The sequence below is a fragment of the Argopecten irradians genome, chromosome 4 (genome assembly GCF_041381155.1).
Source record: "Argopecten irradians isolate NY chromosome 4, Ai_NY, whole genome shotgun sequence".
Taxonomy (NCBI): Eukaryota; Metazoa; Mollusca; class Bivalvia; order Pectinida; family Pectinidae; genus Argopecten; species Argopecten irradians.
Window position 1 is genome coordinate 18,752,429 of NC_091137.1, and position 20,452 is coordinate 18,772,880.

The 20,452-nt window shown below is 33.6% G+C and overlaps 1 protein-coding gene across 1 annotated transcript; it reads right to left on the reverse strand.

Moving 5' to 3' along the window:
* Positions 1–1,738: 1,738 nt before the first annotated feature.
* On the reverse strand, positions 1,739–18,758 carry LOC138320835 (perlucin-like protein). The gene is made up of 5 exons (XM_069264089.1): positions 18,259–18,758; positions 17,508–17,598; positions 11,705–11,781; positions 4,365–4,452; positions 1,739–2,838 (listed from the first exon to the last, which is right to left on the reverse strand). Exons 1-5 carry the CDS (start codon positions 18,556–18,558, stop codon positions 2,618–2,620), a joined length of 777 nt encoding a protein of 258 aa, XP_069120190.1. The 5' UTR covers positions 18,559–18,758; the 3' UTR covers positions 1,739–2,617.
* Between the last annotated feature and the right edge of the window lie 1,694 nt (positions 18,759–20,452).

The following is a 20,452-nucleotide window of genomic DNA, read 5'->3' on the forward strand; positions in this document are numbered from 1 at the left end:
GTATCTGCAGAACCAGAATTATATGTATGAACTTGTATTGAGGCGTTGAGTTATTCTTTCCAATAATTGGCTAATCAGATGATCTGTGATCACAACCCAGTATTTTAGACTTGAGTGAGAAACCCTCAAGTAGAGACGAGGACGAAATTCGTTTCAATATGTTCCACCTTCAATTGTTTGCCTTTTTATTTAGAATCATCACATTTTGATACATTTACATGTAAATGTACATGCACATGTATACTCGCGTACCTCGACAAGAAAGAACAAGAGCAGTGGTGTCGTTGCCTTCCTTACATTCTCTCTTTTCATTCTGTAAATCCACTCACCTTTCTCACGTAGGTATGGTGCACGTGCGACGTAAGATATCGTGAGACCTTGATTTTCATGTTTAACGTGACTTCTGATTATGTACACGTGTTATAACATAATATTTACAGTTTGCACTGACATGGGCTCAATAACCATGCTTTCTAGTATTATCATTATCGGTGTATACTGTTAGCACAACACGCGCGGCGATTCTATTGTTACGTGAATAGTCGATGGCGTAGCAACGTGAGGTCATCACCCCACTTTTGGCGGGACCATATGAATGACTCGATTCCAATCAGCTGTTCAATCGAATTCGTTGACGATGACGGGAGAGAAAAAATATGGGTATTTTAATAAAAAAAAAAAAATATGCAACTGCCGCGGGAAAAAATGATATTCATTTACTTGAAAAACTGTAAATATAATTATGGGGTATAATGATAATGGAGCCCGTGTAAATTTTATGTAATTATCATTATCATTATACCCTCATAACCTCAACAAAATAAACATCTATTCCTTAAATCCAGGAACATGTATACGTGTTCATTTGTCCTCACATGTGCAGTAAAAGTTGAATTATTAGGGATGCATATCGTGAATATGATTCAAAATTGTATAAAAGCATTCAGTATCGACAATATCAGTAATAAAAGTTATATCATCCACATGTTACGTGCCATTTTTTTTCAAAGTATTACTTTTTAAACAGTCATAATAGATAATTACAAAATCCATATGAATAAATATGGTAATATATAGTTTCGAGGGTAGTTTTCTCAAATATATACATACATGTATGTGTATACATGAAAGCCGTGATTACAAATTCGTTATGCCTTTATATAACAAACGTTTCGGTGTAAAGATAAATGCAAATATATGTTTATGAAATTCAATGTGGTTCCCGACTTTGGAGGTAAAACCACGTCCCGGGAGGATTTTCATCCTAAAGATTGAACCAATATTAATAGTACACGGCCATTAAAACCCTAATGAAAAATTCGTTATGCCTTTATATAACAAACGCTTTGGTGAAAAGATAAATGCAAATATATATTTATGAAATTCAATCTGTTTCCCAACTTTGGAAATGAAACCACGATCCGCGGGGGATATTCCCCCAAATGGTACAAAACACGTGTTTTTTTGTAGTAACAACGTAGTAAAACGAGTCACGTGCTTATACCTCATTCATGCCATTGGCCGAAATATGAAGTTGTATTATGGGTAACTAGTGATCACATGATTGCGTGTTTATTTCCAAATATAGTGATTTCTCTGACCTGTATAACGCACCATGTTTTCTATGCCCTGGTCACACGTTGACACGGCAGAGTTTAAGTTCACTTGTACGTATACATCGAACGAAAAGTGGATATAATCAATTGTTGATAGAAAAACAAACATATTCATAGGGTTATAACAGTATTTTAATTCATGGCTTACAACCATGTTATAAATATAATAATAAGTGGTTTTATGACAATGATTGCACAATAAATAAATTTTACGTACCGTAATACAATTTTATAAAATCATATTTGCAATAAATTGAAATATGCCTAATTAAAATTATTGAGGTTATAAGACATAAACATAAGTAATTTTTGTAGGTAAATTTTCGAGTATTCATGCCTGATACTTGATATCCTTACAACCCACTTTGTTGATTGTTTAAAATGTAGCTTTTTATATAAGAATTACAAATTAACTTATGATTAAATACGTATGTAACTGAAATGGTTAAAAGCTATTAAATTTATAATTGAATACCAGATTAAGTCAGAAAATAAAGCTTATAAGACATGGATTTTTTAACGACAGTTATTAATGTAGAAATAAATAATAATAAGACGATGATGAAAATATCGACAGTATTTGTTAAAATGTACAATATAAAGGATATGCGTTCCTGCATGAAGCAAAGTTGCTGAATATTCTGATGGTAATATATCTAGTACTTGAAATATAAAAGATAAATATACACGTATTGTTTTATATACTCATTTGTATAAATACATATTTAACAGACAAAACTTCAATCACTTATGCGTTTTTTAAGTAAAAAAAAAATAGGGAAAATAACATACAAATTCGTATCTTCTTAAATAATGCATGATTTATATGGTTGGTTACATGGTAAACTTTGATTCATAAAAAGAAATATATGATGCATATGATGACATTTTTGTTAAAACGCGTTAGCATAAAATGTACTTGTTATCCTAGTACAATACTAGTAGCTCTGATTGTAAGACACACGTCGTGGTCTAGTACAATTACCTAGTTCGATTCTATTTCATTGGGTGATATACTTTTGACATATATATACAGCCGGAAGTGAACAGTCCACATCATGCCATACACCGGAAGCAGTTACAACCCCTAAACAATTTTTCCCCGGAGAATTGACATCTGGAGCGCCTGTATTCCACCAAGAGTTAGTAGTTATGGTTTGATCATTCTCTATCCACTTCCATTCCCCTTCGGTCTCGATGTCATTTCCGCCAGCCCAATATACTAAATAAAAAAAAAATTTAAAAAAAAGATAAACAATTTTAAAAATGGTTATTCCATTGAAACATAGGCCTATACCGCAGTTGTTTTATTTTATTACATAATTTGTTTGCACCAATCTATATATGAGGAAATATAATATTTGCAACTATTTTCCCGACCGTTCAATATAACCTTGTTATATTTCACAGTTCGAAGTTATATTGCACGCTTATATGGTAACGTTATATTGCACGGTTCGAGATGTTATATTGCACGGCTTTAGGAACACCTCGCTGTTGTTGTCTAGTTTTTTTTTAGAAAACTTCTGTGAATCGCGCGTAACAGTGAGTTACGTTATTATGACGTCACAAAGGTTCACGCTCAATTTCGCGCTAACTTTATAGATCTCGAATCAAGCACGTCATGTGGATGTTTATCGACTAGAGAACGGACACGATGAATATATTAAATTGAAAGGCTGCATGCAGATCTAATAATGTGAAAGAAGACAATAAGACATTCCAACCGGAGTTACAACGTGACGTATGTGGGCTATACATCATTCTTCAATAGGATTTGAAACGTTTCCGTACGGTACGGTGTTGACGATTTTGTTAAGTGATTGTCGTATTCGTTTTATAAAAAGTATTAAACTGAAAAACTGGTGATTATGTAATAAAACAAATATTTCATGGGTTACTGTGCTCTAGTTCATAATATTTATCCCTCCTTGGTGGTAATCAACAAATATTATATTGAATTAAAACATTTGTTGATTACGACCACCTCGGGTTAAATATTATGAACTAGAGCACAGTAACCCATGAAATATTTGTATAATATATCATACCATTTAAGACTTGCTGATATCACTACATTAAGGGTAATAAAAATATCAGTTTTTAGTTGTGATTTCTGTTCTTCCTAAAACCACTGTCCATTGTTTATATCAGACGCTATCTCCATAGAGGATGGTTCCGAAATAAGAACAGAAATTATGATTTAATCAAATTGGTTTTACACATATTTACATTAAGGGATCACCAGTCGTCTATCAAACTGCCCGGTCACTGCTTTAGACTTTGCATTTTGTATTACTACGACGTTAATTTGCCCCGACATTGAATAGTACACATGCTTTTGCACGTGTCGTGGCTGATTATTGTCTGGCGATCGGTTAATAACGATATAGTATAATATCTTATAGAGGATATTCCTTGATGAATACCAGTCATATTTCATCGAGTGAAAATATCAAGTTTCCAGCTCAGGAGATGAAATATAACTGGTATTCATGAAGAAACAAGGGATATTATATTTATCACATTTTTTCTCTCTTCTATATACAGAAGACCATCACTGCTTCTTCCACCAAAGGTTATTATTTTACAAGTTATTTGCCCTTGCGATTATTACGTCGTATGTTTGTGAGCATAACGTCATGTTTTTACACAAAAATATGACGTCATTATCGCCAGTATGTCGCTTTTATGTTCACGTAAAACCTTATATTTCAGTGCGAAAATGTAAAAAATTGTGAAACTTGCCTCCTTCTGATGTCATGGTAGATAGAAGACTGATGACATCACTCGAGTCCACCGTTACCAAACTTCCACCTGATGCTTTACACTGCTCCTGTAACAAACAGTAAAATTACCCTGATTGCTCATCGTGATATGATATTGCCTATTAGACGATTGATAACAGAATTTACACTACTGGGTCGACCTCTATTTCCGTAGCACGCAGTGTAATGTATAAGGAGAGCCGTTCAATTATAACATTGAAAAAAGTGACAACAGAAAGTTTGTTTGGAATACAAAGAAAGCGTCAACCAGTTTCTAAAGAGTCTTCCGTGGAACTTATAAATAATGCATTAGGCTTGATTGAAATTTATATTAGCATTTTCGAGTAGGAAATCTATAAAAGAAAAAAAAGAAAAAAACTAACATGTATATAATATTTAAACGAGTTATACAAATAACATACCTCTGGTATTTCAAAAGACTTGGAGAAGGTGTCAAATAACGCTGTACTATGGTCGATGTTATAACGTAAATGATATACCATGAGAAAATAGACATACATGTTCTCAGAAATGTCACTGGGACTATGTATCCTGTACGATAGAAGGACTACAACACGGGCATCAATTATTTTGCTACATTTGAAAGAATTATAAGAAAAGATGTCTTAACACTGACAAGTACATAGAACCACGGGTCTATGTACAGCAGGATTCGTATTAAAGATGGCCGCCGGGAGTGGATGCCTTACTATACTGCTCCTGAATTGTATTGTTTTTACCATGTTTAGAGGCGGTTTATTTAACCAAAAATTGACAGAGAATTTTATTACCACCCCTGGAACATGTTTTCCTGTTCTATCATTGGAAATCAAATGTTTTGGTGCGGATATCATCATGTCTAATTTCTTGAATGGACTCAAAACCTTGAAGAAAAGCCAGTACAGCAGGAGAGTGAATACTATTCAGTTTCTTTTCATACTGTATATACTGCTTTCTAACGATGTAAATCTGAACCCAGGACCTCCTGACAACAATACTGGGTGCGGATTATGTAGTATAGAAGTTCACTCAAGTGAGACTGTTACCTCTATTGGCTGTCCCACAATTGTCCACTCTACCTGCGTGAACACTACTGACCAAACCACACCTGTTGGTCTGGAATGGCTGATGTGTGTGTGGACCACATGTCTACTTTTTATGATTTTTATCAGTCATCTGACAAAGAGGTCCAAAATTTACCTCCAGGACTAAGATTTGCACATTTGAATGTGAGAGGTCTTCTTAGCAAATTGGATTATATAAGAATTTTACCAAGAAACCAAACTTTTGATGTTTTAACAATTTCTGAGAGTCATCTGAATGACTCAATTGAAGATGGTGAACTTTCTGTTTCTGGATACAGTATGTATCGTAAGGACCGGAACAGGCGTGGTGGAGGTGTTGTTACATAATACGATGATGTCCTTAATACATTATCCTCAGCTGCTGAGTATTGTAAAACTGAACTGGAACTACTATCTATTACTATTAGGCCTAACAACTCCTCACCAATTACGTGTGTCACAGTGTATAGACCACCGAATGAATTAGCTAACTGGTATGACCGATTGGACTCGGTCGTGGAGAAATTGTCCACGGAAAAGAATAACTTAGTGGTACTCGGGGATTTCAATGTTGATGAACTGAAATCTTCCAAACTGAAAGACTTGATGTTGCTATTCAACCTACGGCAACAAATCACTGTACCAACGCGGAAAACCAGAGACTCAAGTACCCTCATAGATCATATCTATACATCAGACTCTATTGGGCATATTGTCTCCGGGGTTATTCCTTTGGGATGTAGTGACCATCACCTTGTATATGCTATCCGTAAGCTTAGGGGAAGGTCCCTTAACTCTCACAAAACTGTCCAATACCGGAAATTCAAGGACATTAACCTAAAAGACCTGACTGCTGACATGCAAAAGGTTCCTTGGAGTTCTATTGAGGTGTTTGAAGATATAGATGATGTTTGGACTGCATTTAAAGATCTTTTTCTTGGTGTTATAAATAAACATGCACCTTTGTGTGAAAAAAGAGTAAAAACACATTCTGCTCAATGGATTAATGACGATATTCTAAATGAAATGCATAATCATGATTATCTGCATAACAAAGCCAGATGTTCTAACTTAGAATCTGATTGGTCATTGTATAAAGCTTGTAGATACAGAGTTCTTTTTAAAATTAGGCAAGCCAAACAAAACTATTTAGATGAATCTGTTATGCAATGTTCTAAGAATTCTAAAGAACTGTGGAAAAGATAAAGGAATTTTTACCTAGTAAAAAATCTACATTGACCGTTAATTTAAAAGTTGACGGAAGTACTATTTCTGAAAAAGTGGAAGTTGCTAATGCATTTATTGATTTTTTCTGTAATATTGGATCTGTAATTGGTAAAACCTTTGAAGATAGTTTACCAACAGTAGATAATTTTGTAACAGACGGTCCTTAATTTATACCAAATATTACACCAGATTTTGTTCTGGGTGAAATCAAGACAATGGCTGATGGTAAGGCTACTGGCGTTGATGGTATTTCTGTGAAACTACCTAAAATAGCCGGCGACTCTATTGTGTCACCATTGACCTTTTTGTTTAACATGTCCATTTCTAATGGAACTTTTCCTTCTGAATGGATGAAGACCAAGGTTACTCCTATTTTCAAAGCTGGTGAATCCAACTTGGTCAATAACTACAGACCTGTTTCTGTATTATGTGTTCTTAGTAAGATTTTAGAGAAGTATGTTCACAATACTCTTTATGATTTTCTTTCTAAGAACAAACTTTTAAGTGATTGTCAATTTGGATTTCGTCCAAATCATTCTACTGATACAGCTTTAGTTAATATTGTAGATAAATGGTTTTAAAATATCGATGAAGGTTTTCTAACTGGTGCTGTATTTATCGACCTTCGAAAAGCTTTTGATACTGTTAATCATGCTGTTCTTTTACATAAACTTAAATCATATGCTGTATCACCTCTTTCATTAAGGTTCTTTGAGTCTTATCTGACAAACAGATCACAAGCAGTAAGCTACAAGGATGTCATGTCTGATTTTAAACCTATAGATATTGGAGTACCACAGGGTTCAATACTTGGGCCACTGCTGTTTATTTTGAATATAAATGATTATCCTAAATGTCTTAAACATTCTACTGTAATTATGTATGCCGATGATACCTCACAAAGTGTGAGAAATAAGTCAGTAGATCTTTTAGAGGCACAAATGAAAGATGATTTACATTGTACAATCAAGTGGATGAGAGAAAACAAACTCAGTCTGAATTTGAACAAAACCCAGTGCATGATGATTGGATCAGCACAGAGGTTATCCAAATGCCGAGAGTTGAATTTAAATATAAATGATTTTCATATTGAATCTGTACATTGTGCAAAACTCCTTGGAGTTTTTGTTGACCGTTGTCTTTCATGGAAAGACCATATTGACTATGTATCAAAGAAAGTCTCAAAAAAGATTGGTGTTCTGAAAAGGCTAAGGCCATTTATGTCAAATGATGTTCTGAAAAAAAGTTTACCAAAGTATAGTTTTTCCACAATTTATATATTGCTCTGTTGTTTGGAGTGAGGCCAGTAACAAATCTTATATTCATAAATTGTGCAAACTACAAAAAAGAGCAGCAAGAGTTTTACTAAATGTTAGAGATATTTTAACACCATCCAAAGTACTTTTTACTCAGTTGAAGTGGCTGCCAATAGAAAACTATTTTATTTTTAGGAAAGCTGTTCTTGCTTATAAAATTTTACATGGGGATACTCCTAGTGTCTTCAGTAACATGTTTACCTATATCAGGGATGTTAGTATGAGAAATACCAGATCTTCAATTTCAAATAAGTTTTATATTCCTAATGCTAGAACAAGTTATTTTAAGCGTTCATTTGTTTACACTTGTTCCAATTTACTAAATGGATTGAACAATGATATTAGAAATGCCCCCAGTGTTGCTGTTTTTAAACAAAAATATTTATAGGATGTGTTTTCACAATTTTAGTTTTATACTTTCTACCAATATTTTAGAAAGCAACCATATTTACATGTTGATATGAATGTATATGTCTTTTAAATTAAGGTATTGTCTGTATTAAACTGTTGTCTGTGATAACTGTATATACTGATGCAGGGCCATATTGTAAATTAGACTTGTCTAAATATGTAGCCCTGGTTAAATAAAATATTTTATTATTATTATTATTATTACCACGTAGTTATGAAAAACAACCCCGGCCCGAGTAGATGGATGACACTGTTACATCCGTAATGGTGATCTTATTGACTATCATTTGCAGTTTAATGTAGTAAGTAGACTTGTCAAAGACGCAAAGTCTTTATATCTTCATAATCTAATTGAAACTAATCTCAATAACTGTGAGAGTCTGTGGAAAGATACTCGTGAGGAGGTGCTCAATCAGTCTGCCACATTCCTTAGTATAATTCAAGTTGATGGTACATTTGTGTGTGGAAAGTTTGATACAACAGAAAATTACTAACGTCATTGAACCCAAACTGATGCCAATACACGTAGATTTCTCTTATATGACATTTATCGCATGGTGTGCTTCACTTTTTTCTGTTTTCTTTTGAAAAAGAGCATACAAACTTTATTTTCATGCGCTAAATCAGTACCCCGTTAGATCACGTAATGGCTTAAATGATATTTCAATGATTTAAGGATGTTTTCTTCTGAGGTTTTCAGTCCCGTTGAAGTCTCGTTTCGACCTGTATCAAAGAAGTTATGAAATTTTCAAATAAAATCTATCAATATCTGTAGCAAGTCGCCAGTTCTAAATTTTGTCAAAAAATTACATTTCTATTTTAGTAGATTTTTTATACGGTGATTTTAAGAAATGGTCCACTTGGCGGCCATTTTGAAATTGTGTCTTTTTTCGCTTTGAGTAGAGCCACAGTATTACCTTTTTTTATTGAAATTGTTTTTACTTATATCAACACTGCGCCAGTATTTTTAGCTGAATTGAGCTAATTTTTGCCGTAAAGCTTTACTGGGTTCGTGGTAATTAAAATATTGAGCATTAATGTGTGAAATGATACAATTTTGTCACTTTATTTTCACATTTAATGGTTATTTGAGCATTCATATTTTTTACTCTAAAATACTGAAAAATAACAAATATTTAAATCGGGCAAAAAAGTAGCACACGGACCCCATTTTTCTGCCTGATTTAGAAAGAACAACCCTTTTCCTGTTGATAAGCAAAATATTAACACAAGTTCAATACCAGAACTTTTTCTATAAAGGGGTTAAATTTGGCAAAAATTGCTGAAAATGGTGCATTTTGAAGCTCAAAATTAAGGGGTAGAGGAAATATATGTTGTTTATCGGAGAAAAAAAATTAGTCTTATTAATCAAAACTGGTATATTTTTAAAGAAGACTACTGGAAAATACTACAAACATCCATACATATCAAACACCTCGTTAGGAAATTATGGCTTTAATCTCTTGTGTATATGGTCAAAACGGCAAAGTTCCCATAAAATCCAGTATTTTGTCAACTAGGTATCTTTGAGTGACAATAGCTCAAAAATGAAAATGTTTTATATGAAATCCTATTTCCAAAAATCCCGAAAAAAGTTTAATACAGGAAAATTTTGACTTCTCAGAGGAGTGCATCCTTAAATTCAGTTTTCTGTGGCATTCACCTCAGCCTATATAGTTCCAATGTGTTGTATATGTCATAAGACCCCTATCAATTATTTTTATAATGATTATAAAAAAGTCGATGTAAAAATACTTCAAACATAATTATGGATCAATCAAGTTACAGGATACTTGAATCTAGTAACAGTTTTAGTAAAAATCAAGATGAAGAAATAACGCTATACAAAGAACAATTTGCACTTGATTATATAAAAAATAATGTAAGGCAACTATGTTTTTTCTATTTCTGTTAAGTGTTGATATCTTAAATTTCATTATTTAATAAAATTTTCTTTTAGGAGACCTTACGCTTTAAAAAACCACTATTATAGTACAAATAGTACTTGTCGCAGGACCACATTTCTAGGGATTAACACGTTTGAGACAGACTTATCAATTTCAAAGTTTCAGGGTATCAATTTGTGTACAGTATCAATTTGGGTACAATGACGTTATCTAATATGTTTTCTTCAATTGCAAGTACATGTACAAGTATAACATTTAAGCTTAAATTTGAGTAATCCTTTATTTTCATATTGATAATTTCGAAACCTTGACAACAGCAAGGATGATAACTTAGCCATTTAGCCATGGTATAAACCAGTGTATTGATATAATTAAATGCGATAGTTCCACAAGTCATCTAATAGGTTTATTTGTGAATTGTATGAATTACAAAAATACACTGAAATTAGTAAAGGTGAAATGGCAGAGAATGTGAACATGGGGACACTTTGTAAATTACAGTTTCTTGTTCTCCCTACTCTCAGATGCTATCGCGGTGTTAGTAATTCCTCTTATATAAATTAGCATCTATATTATCCTAATATTATTTGTTTGTATATTGACAATGCAATCCATCTGTGTCGTTTTATTTCTTCTTTCAAACTATCCATAATAACTGATAACCTAGAGTTTCCTTTTCTCTTATCATCCTTCTTTTCCACTGTCTTACTCGTCATTTTATTTCCGTAAAACATATCTGTTTCTGTGTCTCCATTTATTGTTTATCTTTGATAATAAGAAAATCAAGAAACTAACTAGAAATAATAATAGCGATACATCTCGCTACAGGAACAGGAAAACAACAGGTTAGGTGAGGTATGTCTTCAGTTAATATATTGTCTGGACATTACACTAGCTGAGAAGTACTAAGTCCATTAGATTAATCTTGGATATTTCTAATTACAAACCAGTATCCATTGTACCATTTTACAGTCAGGATTCAGTAAGCATCATTCTTTTATTCTTGTATACTCAGTATTTTCGATAAGCAGGCAAAGAACAATGATAATAGCAATGTATAAGATGTAATTTTTATACATTAGATTTAATTCAAAAGTAAACTCAATATGAAAGAATCTTTCAACTTGTTCCAATTTGATCTATTTGATCGATTTCAGAAAGTCACATCTTCTGCAATTAAACTACTCATGGTGTTCCACAGGGGTCTAAATTAGGTCCCGAATGTTCCTTATTGTTATGTGTGATAGCCTAGAAAAAGCGCTAAAAATACACGTATAACAAGCGACATATACAAAAATTACAAAATTTCAAAATGACAGCAAATGCCAACAAAAAGAGAAGAAAAAACAAAAATACCAATAGCTCATCAGGAAACTACAGAGACGACATTCTTACCTGTCCGACATACCAACTGGCCTTAGCACTACCTACGAAGAAGCATCGGTTTTGGTAGTATTTCCCTTCACAAACCACTACAACAGAAAAATATCGAACAAAGTCACGTTAGACGTTATGGAGAGAAGCCGAAAAAGTGTCCATTATGTCCATAATGGACAATGTCCATAATGGACAGTTTTGAGGCTTCTCTCTCACTTAAAACATAACACCGTTTGTCAAGTTTTCATTTTCGGGTACCTGTCCATGCTTTTCATACATTGTATGCTTTCATGCATGGCATGTACAGGTATCCTCAGTGCTCTTTCATAACTTATTGGACAGTTTGTGAACTGTCCTCTAATTATATAACTGCCCATGCTTTTCATACTTTGTGTGCGTTCATGCATAGTATGTACAGGTAAGCAATATCAGTTTCAAAAATTTTGTCAGACGAAGAGGATATGTTTTTGACTCATTCAACATTCTCAAATCATGTGGATTCTGACACTGTTTTAAATGATGTAGATGATTTAGAAGAAGAAACTTTGCTGACACAAAAGGAAAAACACAATACCTAATTTCAATGTATATGTATATCACTCCGATATTAGTGATGAAGAAGAAATGCTGAAAGTTACGCAAAGTTGAAGAAACAAGATTTCCAAAGCCATTAAAGGAATCAGATTTGGACAACTTTCAAATAAAACAAAGGATAAATCAAGATGGGCCATAAACGTCTTCTCAACTTGGCAAACAGAAAGAGAAAATGCAGCTTCTGTAAACAAAGATGTGCAAAATTTAAAAGGAAACATACTGGATATGTCCAATGAGTGTCTAATAAAGCCTTGGAGTTTTTCGTAGCTAACGTGAGAAATAAAAATGATATGGATTATAGACCTAATTCACTTTATGAACTAGGTATTGCTTTGCAACACCAACTACGAAACAAAAAACGCCTGGTAAATTTCCTCGATGACAAAGAATGTGTAGGGATGAGGCGGATTATGGACGCAAAAATGAAATTACTGGCAAGACAAGGTCTGGGATTAAATGAAAAAAAGCGGAAATCATAACAGAAAACCAAGAAAACATTAAGTGGGAAATAGGAGTGCTAGGGACTGACACTCCAAAAAGACCTTGAGATACTCTAGTGTTTTCCTTGGGCTCCACTTTGCTCTCAGAGCTGGACAAGAGCACAGAAATTTACGCATTGGACAGCAAGGTCAGATTACTGTTAAAGTAGATTCGAATGGGAGAAAGTATTTGGAGTACACTGAGGATATCTCCAAGACCAATGCTGGTGAGATACAACATAGGAAATTAAGTGCTAAAACTACCAGAGCCTATGAGAAAACCATCCATCTAGAAAGATGTCCAGTACATATTTATGAGAAATACATAAGTCTGAGGTAAGTCGTTTATATATTCAATCTACCTAGCATAATATGTATAAGATATTATTATAATTGATTTAATATACCAGTTTATAGTAAATAAACTGCAATGGACCTGCATTATGATTTTAAGAAAAAACATTTTATTCAATTCTAACACCAACATTATTTTATGTTTTTCAGACCTCGTGACAGTATAGATGCCCTTTACTTACGACCAAAGAAAGAGCCGCGAGAAGTATGGTACTGCAATTCTCCAGTAGGTGTTCATCAATTGCAACAAACAGTTTCGAAATTATGTGAAAAGGCTTGATTCCAGGGACATTATACGAATTACTCCCTACTGGCCACTGCAGCTAAACACATGTATAGTGCTGGATTGGACGAACAATTCGTAACAGAAAGGGACATCGTTCTAATGGTGTCAGGTCATACAAACGCACATGTGAGAAGCAAATGATAGCAGTGAGTGACATATTACATGGACACCAAACTATACCATCAGCTTCCTGTCATAAAGTTCCAAGACTTACAGAACCCCAAATAACAGTGATGTTGTATGTAAAACCAGCAGCAGGGAGCTTAATATAACAACCAAGGATATGTGTCTAACATTGAAATTCTGAAGGGATTCTGTGTATAAGAATATAGATTATACCGAGGTTATGATATATACAAATATGGGTTGTTCCTTCATTTTAAATTGTTGAATTCATTTTTGTTTTGGGTATTTTGATTCCATCCACTGATTTGTCTCCGGTCACTAACTGTCCATTATGTGACCAAAACTATCCATTAAGTTGTTACGTATTGGACAGTTCAATTCACTTAATGGACAGTTAGTGATAACCATAGTACTTTCATTCAGATATTGGACTATATCACAACTATGTTTTAAATTAAAAGAGTGTACCTAAATTAAACCAATATCAATGTCTAACGTGTCTCGGTATACGAAAATGTTCTTTGGTATGAGGAGCAAATATGGCGTAGAAAGCTCCGCTTTAAAAATTCACCATGAATGTGAAAGAACTCAAATTTCGAGTATGCGTTATGCAAGACTCTTATAATGTTTATAGATACAATGTCTTACGTTTCGATGATGAACGATATTCAAGTGAACTTTTAAAATAACTTCCCTGTTTCTGCTGTGATAAATGGACAAAATTTAATCAAACTAAACATTGAACAACATCATTTCAGTGGAAAATAATATATCTATGATACACATTGTAAAATTGCGCTTTAAATGCTATTTTTCGTTATAAATTAAAATAAGAAGCAGTGCAAATCAGCTTCACGTATTGTATTTCTAGTGAGTGAAATCGTTTAGGGTTAGCTGATGTTCATGGTATATAGGACAATACGGCGCATACGAGTATTTTTTTTCGGGCGTCTCGGGGCCACTCAGAAATCGGATGACCGTATTGGTTCTCCAGCTTACAACAACGTCTTTATTGGCTACATATGTATCATATATATACGATATAGCTTGATCATCTCTTGAACAAATGAGCTCAGCAAATTATCGATATAAAAAGGGAATACCAAATAACAATTAAAGAATTGTACGTGTTTATACCAGTTGGATGTTATGTGACAAGATGAATCATTATACAGAAAACGATGGTTAATGTAGCATAAAAAAGCGAAATGTTTATCCTATTAACGGTTGCATTTGAATGATTCAATATAAGAAAGAACTACAATACAAACAATTAGAACGAGTTAAGCAGGCGTTACACCTAATGTCAGGTATGAAAACTAATGATTATGCGAGAGTTGACCGCCAACTCAAATATCATTCTAACAAAGCCATACATCAGAATGATTTTAACCATTAGTGACGCTTGTGATGAAATTAAATGTTCAGAATGTCAATCGATACGTACCAATTATCTTAATAAAGAAAACAATAATACCTGTATCCTCGAAATGACATAACAACTTCTGGTTATAATTGTTTAAATTGATCATGTACCTAACAGTCAGACACAGTTTTATAGGAAACAAAACGATTTTATCTAATGATTCAACCAAGGACCATTAATGCATAATAGAGTATATCATCGTATTGTTTCCTTTTGTAAAATCAAAAAATGTTGATCTTAGCATTTTTTTTACAAAATTTTAGTGTCTGCTGAGAACATAAGCTACAGTCACCGAGCGACGCCTTTATACTATAACAATACTGTTGTAAGAAGTTAACTTCCGATAAATCACGCATTCAGTGTGGGGCATCTAATTAATTATTGATATTAAGTTAATGGTTTATTCTGTTTTTTCTCTTTTGTAACCATAATTAGTAGCTGTAGGCAATGACGCTATAATTGTTTAGCATACATTAAATACCGTACTAAGACACGACCTTTATCTTATTTACACGTCTATCTAAGATAGGTATCGATAGTTTCATAACTTCCTGTATAAAAAACTTTAATCAATGGTAAATACCAAATTGATCCCTACGATTATCTGGGAAAACAATTATGTATCACAATATATCAAATATATATCTGGTGATTGAGTGAAAGAAAGCGACAGAGTAAATATATATCTGGTGATTGAGTGAAAGAAAGCGACAGAGTAAATATAAGTGTTTGTGTGATATAATGGAAATTCTGCTAAGTTTTATAAATATATCAAAATCTATCTACGGGATAGGAAAATAAACACTGTTCGCGATAAAATATACAGTGAAGTCAAACTGATTGTAAATGATGAGAGGTGAGTGTCGAATGACGAATAAAAGCCCGCTCCGAGAGGACAACTAATATCAAAATTGTATGTAAAGGATTTTTTTTAATAAATATATCACACATGTCTTTGTAAAACCGAATAAAGCATTCTGATAAAAAAAATAGGAAATTCGTTTCTTATTCACTCGAAATAGTAGATATTGAAAACAAATATTCAACATTTCATTGGCTGATAAAGTGACACAGTAACGTATGCAGACCTCTAGGCCATCTAAATAGTGGATTTCATGGGCGATAATGAATGGGAGATTGAATAGTAATTTGTATTTTAAATTTCGTTTGAGAAGTATTTTTCTCATAGACATGTTTAATTTTACACTTATCTCCCTCTTGATAACCGGAATGTGTATCGGTAATCGTCAATTTTACTGTTTGCTACAAACATTTTACAAAATAACGATTGAACTCTCATGCTCTCCCACAGTACTCTAAACCGGAAGCGACGTTGATTGGCTACCGTTTGCTCTACTAAATGTGTAAACGGCGGCCATTACAAATGTGTGAAATAGAAGGGTCTCGGAAGTATTTCATTGTGCAGAGTTGTTAAATTTCATATATGGGATGTAACTGGGGGCAGTGGAGTACATAAGATCCCAATGAATAGGTATGTGTACGTTTTCCCGGCATTGCATGGACGATATATTAGAAATATACCGCCAAATCTGTCCTACGATTTCACATTTTTAAGAGGTACCGCGAGCTGACTATATATTAGGCAAAAAAAAAATTTAAAAAGCCTAATAATATAGGCAGGTTTAGCTGACTAGCGAGTTTCGCAGTTACAAGGTACTGACCACAGGAAGGTCCTAAAAACTGACAAGTCCTTACGTCAAGTCAATCCATGGGACATGAACATTTCATCAATCAAAATATCGCATAAGGACATCTGTCTCTCATTTTGTTAATATCGCTGAATTAAGTAGATTTTTATTACATTTTCACTCTGTATAGAGGATCTTATACTAGAAATGAAAAAAAGAACATAAAAAAACGGGAAAATTAATTAGTCGTATGAAATAGCAATAATTTACTTCCTATAGCTAATATCTAAGTAGACGGTCTTTCCTCAGTAGACAATAATTTACTTCATATAGCTAATATCTAAGTAGATGGTCTTTCCTTAGTAGACAATCATTTACTTCCTATAGCTAATATCTAAGTAGATGGTCTTTCCTCAGTAGACAATCATTTACTTCCTATAGCTAATATCTAAGTAGATGGTCTTTCCTCAGTAGACAATAATTTTCTTCCTAAGCTAATATCTAAGTAGACGGATTTTTCCTCAGTAGACAATAATTTACTTCCTATAGCTAATATCTAAGTAGACGGTCTTTCCTCAGTAGACAATGATTTACTTCCAATAGCTAATATCTAAGTAGATGGATTTTTCCTCAGTAGACAATGATTTACTTCCTATAGCTAATATCTAAGTAGACATCAGAATGATATTATGACCTCAGTAGGCCTAGACAATAATTTACTTCATATAGCTAATATCTTAGTAGACATTTGCAAGGATATGGCCTAAGCAGACAATTTGAGAAACTGGCCTTACCAGCAATGATACAGCTCAACGTATAATGTCTGCGTAGACAATGATACAGTACAAGTTTCTGTACAACTTCTAATGTCTACGTTGACGTAAACAATTAGAGAACATAGCCTTACCAGCGTTGATACAGACAGCTGTCCCCCCTGATAAAGCTACACAGCGTTCGTTTACGTTACACGAATGGCTGTTGCATGGTCCAAGTTGTGTCTGCAATGTAAATATTCAGGTTAGGTCTTTATAAACAATGGAAATATTTTAACACGAAAGCCTCTGTCGTAAGGTTACAAATGACCACATGGTATACAGACCATTTATAATCAGTCTCGTTAAACCGAGATTAGTTAAGCGTTAAAACGAGATCATTATTTTGTATCAAGTTATAACGAGATACCTAATACATTTTAACGGAAGAGGTATCGTGTTTTCAAAATAATACCAACAGGATTTCGGAAAAATGAGTCTGTGAAATAGAAAACTATAAACGTACATGTATTATGTAGATAAGTTTAACCTTCAACTCAAAGGGAAGTTAAACCTTCAACTCCATGGATATCAACTCCAAGGGAAGATTAATTCCTTTGGAAGTTGACCTTAACTATACGGGAAGTTAAATCTTAAACTTAATGGGAAGTTACACCTTCAACTCCATGGGAAGATAAACCTTCAACTCCATGAGAAGGTAAACCTTTAATTCTAGGAAAGTTAAATCTACAACTCCAATGAATGTTTAACCGTCACCTCTGTAGCGATTGTATGGAAGAAGGTCCGTATAAAAGCCATACATTGTAAATTGTAATATATTTTAAAGATACATCTGATAGATCTGAATAAAATTTCTATCTTTCATTCTGACCGTATAGTACTTACCGTTAGATCTATAGGAGGGGAGACAGCAGGTGACTTCCTTATAAGGCCACAATATAGCAGATCTTTGTTAAATGTGATATCGGCACAGTCTACCGACAGCTTACAAGCCTTCCAACAGGATATATATCCTGATGGCTGTATCACTTTGAATATTTCCCCGTCATTGTAAACACGTTGCTCCCACTTTGCAGATAATTCCGACAGTGCCATACCAAACACCAGAATCAAAACAATCACACACATATCATGCCAATAGATATCCATATTGGTTATTTGTCCTCTAAGGAAATGAAAAATCATAAATTTTACTAATATAAGTTAAATGTGATCACTCATTCAACTTAGATTTGAATAATTCAACTTAATCATTTAACTTAAGTAGCGGTAGAAGTGAAGATCACCATGATGACCATCTTGTTTATCGATAGGCGACAAAGGGATGATGCCTTTAGTTGCCTGAATCAGTAGATATTGACTGCGCCCGTCGGTTGACGAGGCCCTACTCCACTACATGTGTAGTGTACCCCTCTATTGCCGTGTACCAATGCGACCATGAAGGACTGAAGCACTTAAATGATTATTGGACATCAATAGTACTAACTTTACCCTTCTGTGATTTAAACATCCGAATAAGAGCATATAGAATAATGGGATACAGCTAATCATGTATTCACGAGGATAATGAGTTGCCGTGTTTATTTTTAACCATATATTCGATATGATTGGAAATCACGCCATCCTATTGTTTACATCACCATTCAAATCAGTTATACCCATATCCCACTCTGACGAAAGTACAATTATAGATATGAATGGTATGATCATATGCTTTAATACTAACTCATTTTTCGTGATTTTACTTTAATGAAGTTAAATGTCGGATTTCAAAGTTTCTTTCAAAGATTTCAACTAGATAGAGCGATCGAAGCACATCATAGATACATCCTAAAATGATGTGGGCATTGTTCTACTAGCCATTAACACATTATTTCGCCCTGCTATGGATACTTCCGTGATGTTCAAATTCATCGATCGTACAAATTCGCTAAGTGTGATAAGCATACTATGGGTCCTTTACACCCATTAGAACAAAGACAACACAACTTGACATTTGATTTGATATGTCATCGCGCAAATAAGAGATAAGAGTAGATCACTCACAGAATTGTGATACATGTAATTAGGAATTTAACAGAGAAGAGGCGCTATTTTGTTCGAAAATCAATATAAACAGTTTTTGTCTCAAAGATGACCGACATACAAGGATATGTGCCCGACGCAGTATATTTTTATGTGGCTGTGTCATATTTTATTGATTATAATTATTAACCTATTATTAATGACCTCAAATTCATCAAGCTGAATAAAACTTAAACATCGTTAGAATTGTTCGTCTGTTCTAGATGTTTTATTCACTATGAATATTTAGCGAGCGTAACTCAGAATCTTCAGAGTTACAGACAACATGGTTAAAAACCACTTTGAAAAAAGAGCACATTTTGAAAGAGTATTTCAAAGTACGCACGGTGCAAGACAACGCAGTCTTCAAATGTCGGTTTTTTTGTTGTTGTTTTAAGTGTTGAATCTGCATAATACTTAAGACAATTTGAAATATTTTGTTCAAAGTGCGCTATTTTTTTTCAAATTGGGCTGTTACACATTATTGTTAAGTACTATAGGCCTATTATAATTTACTTCACCGACTTTCTGGTCACCCTTGGTTACTGTCTGATATTAAAGCTATAAAAATATTTTCTAGTTCCCTTCAATCGCTTTTATATGTAAAGCCTTTTTGTGTTCTTTAATAGAAATATATAATTCACCATTCCATATATCAATATTTAATTGCCCAAGCTTTCATGTTTAGCCAATATTTCACTCATTTCTCACCGTACAACACTGAAAGAAAGATTTACTTTCAAAGCTTCATTTAGAACGAGATTTTTTTTTCATTTTCCGCGTATTTCTTTTTTTCTTTTTTCCGGGTAGGGCGCACTGTCAATGTTTGATTGCGTTCGATGTTAATAAGCGTATCAGGTACCAGGCTAAGGTATTACTAGTTATCCAACGGGACGTGCCCGGTATGACTCGTTATATTACGGCCGAGATTATACTAGTCTGATTAAAGGAAACGCATGTAAAACTATTTGACACTTTCTTTAAGATAGGATGTTTGACATTGGTAACAATAATT

Excerpts from the sequence above, each read along its gene's own strand:
- LOC138320835 (XM_069264089.1), bottom strand. The coding sequence starts at position 18,558 with ATGATTTTTCATTTCCTTAGAGGACAAATAACCAATATGGATATCTAT. Across the intron at positions 17,599-18,258 it reads CCCCTCCTATAGATCTAACG|ACACAACTTGGACCATGCAA; the intron begins GTAAGTACTATA and ends TTTACATTGCAG. Across the intron at positions 4,453-11,704 it reads CCAGTTGGTATGTCGGACAG|GAGCAGTGTAAAGCATCAGG; the intron begins GTAAGAATGTCG and ends TGTTTGTTACAG.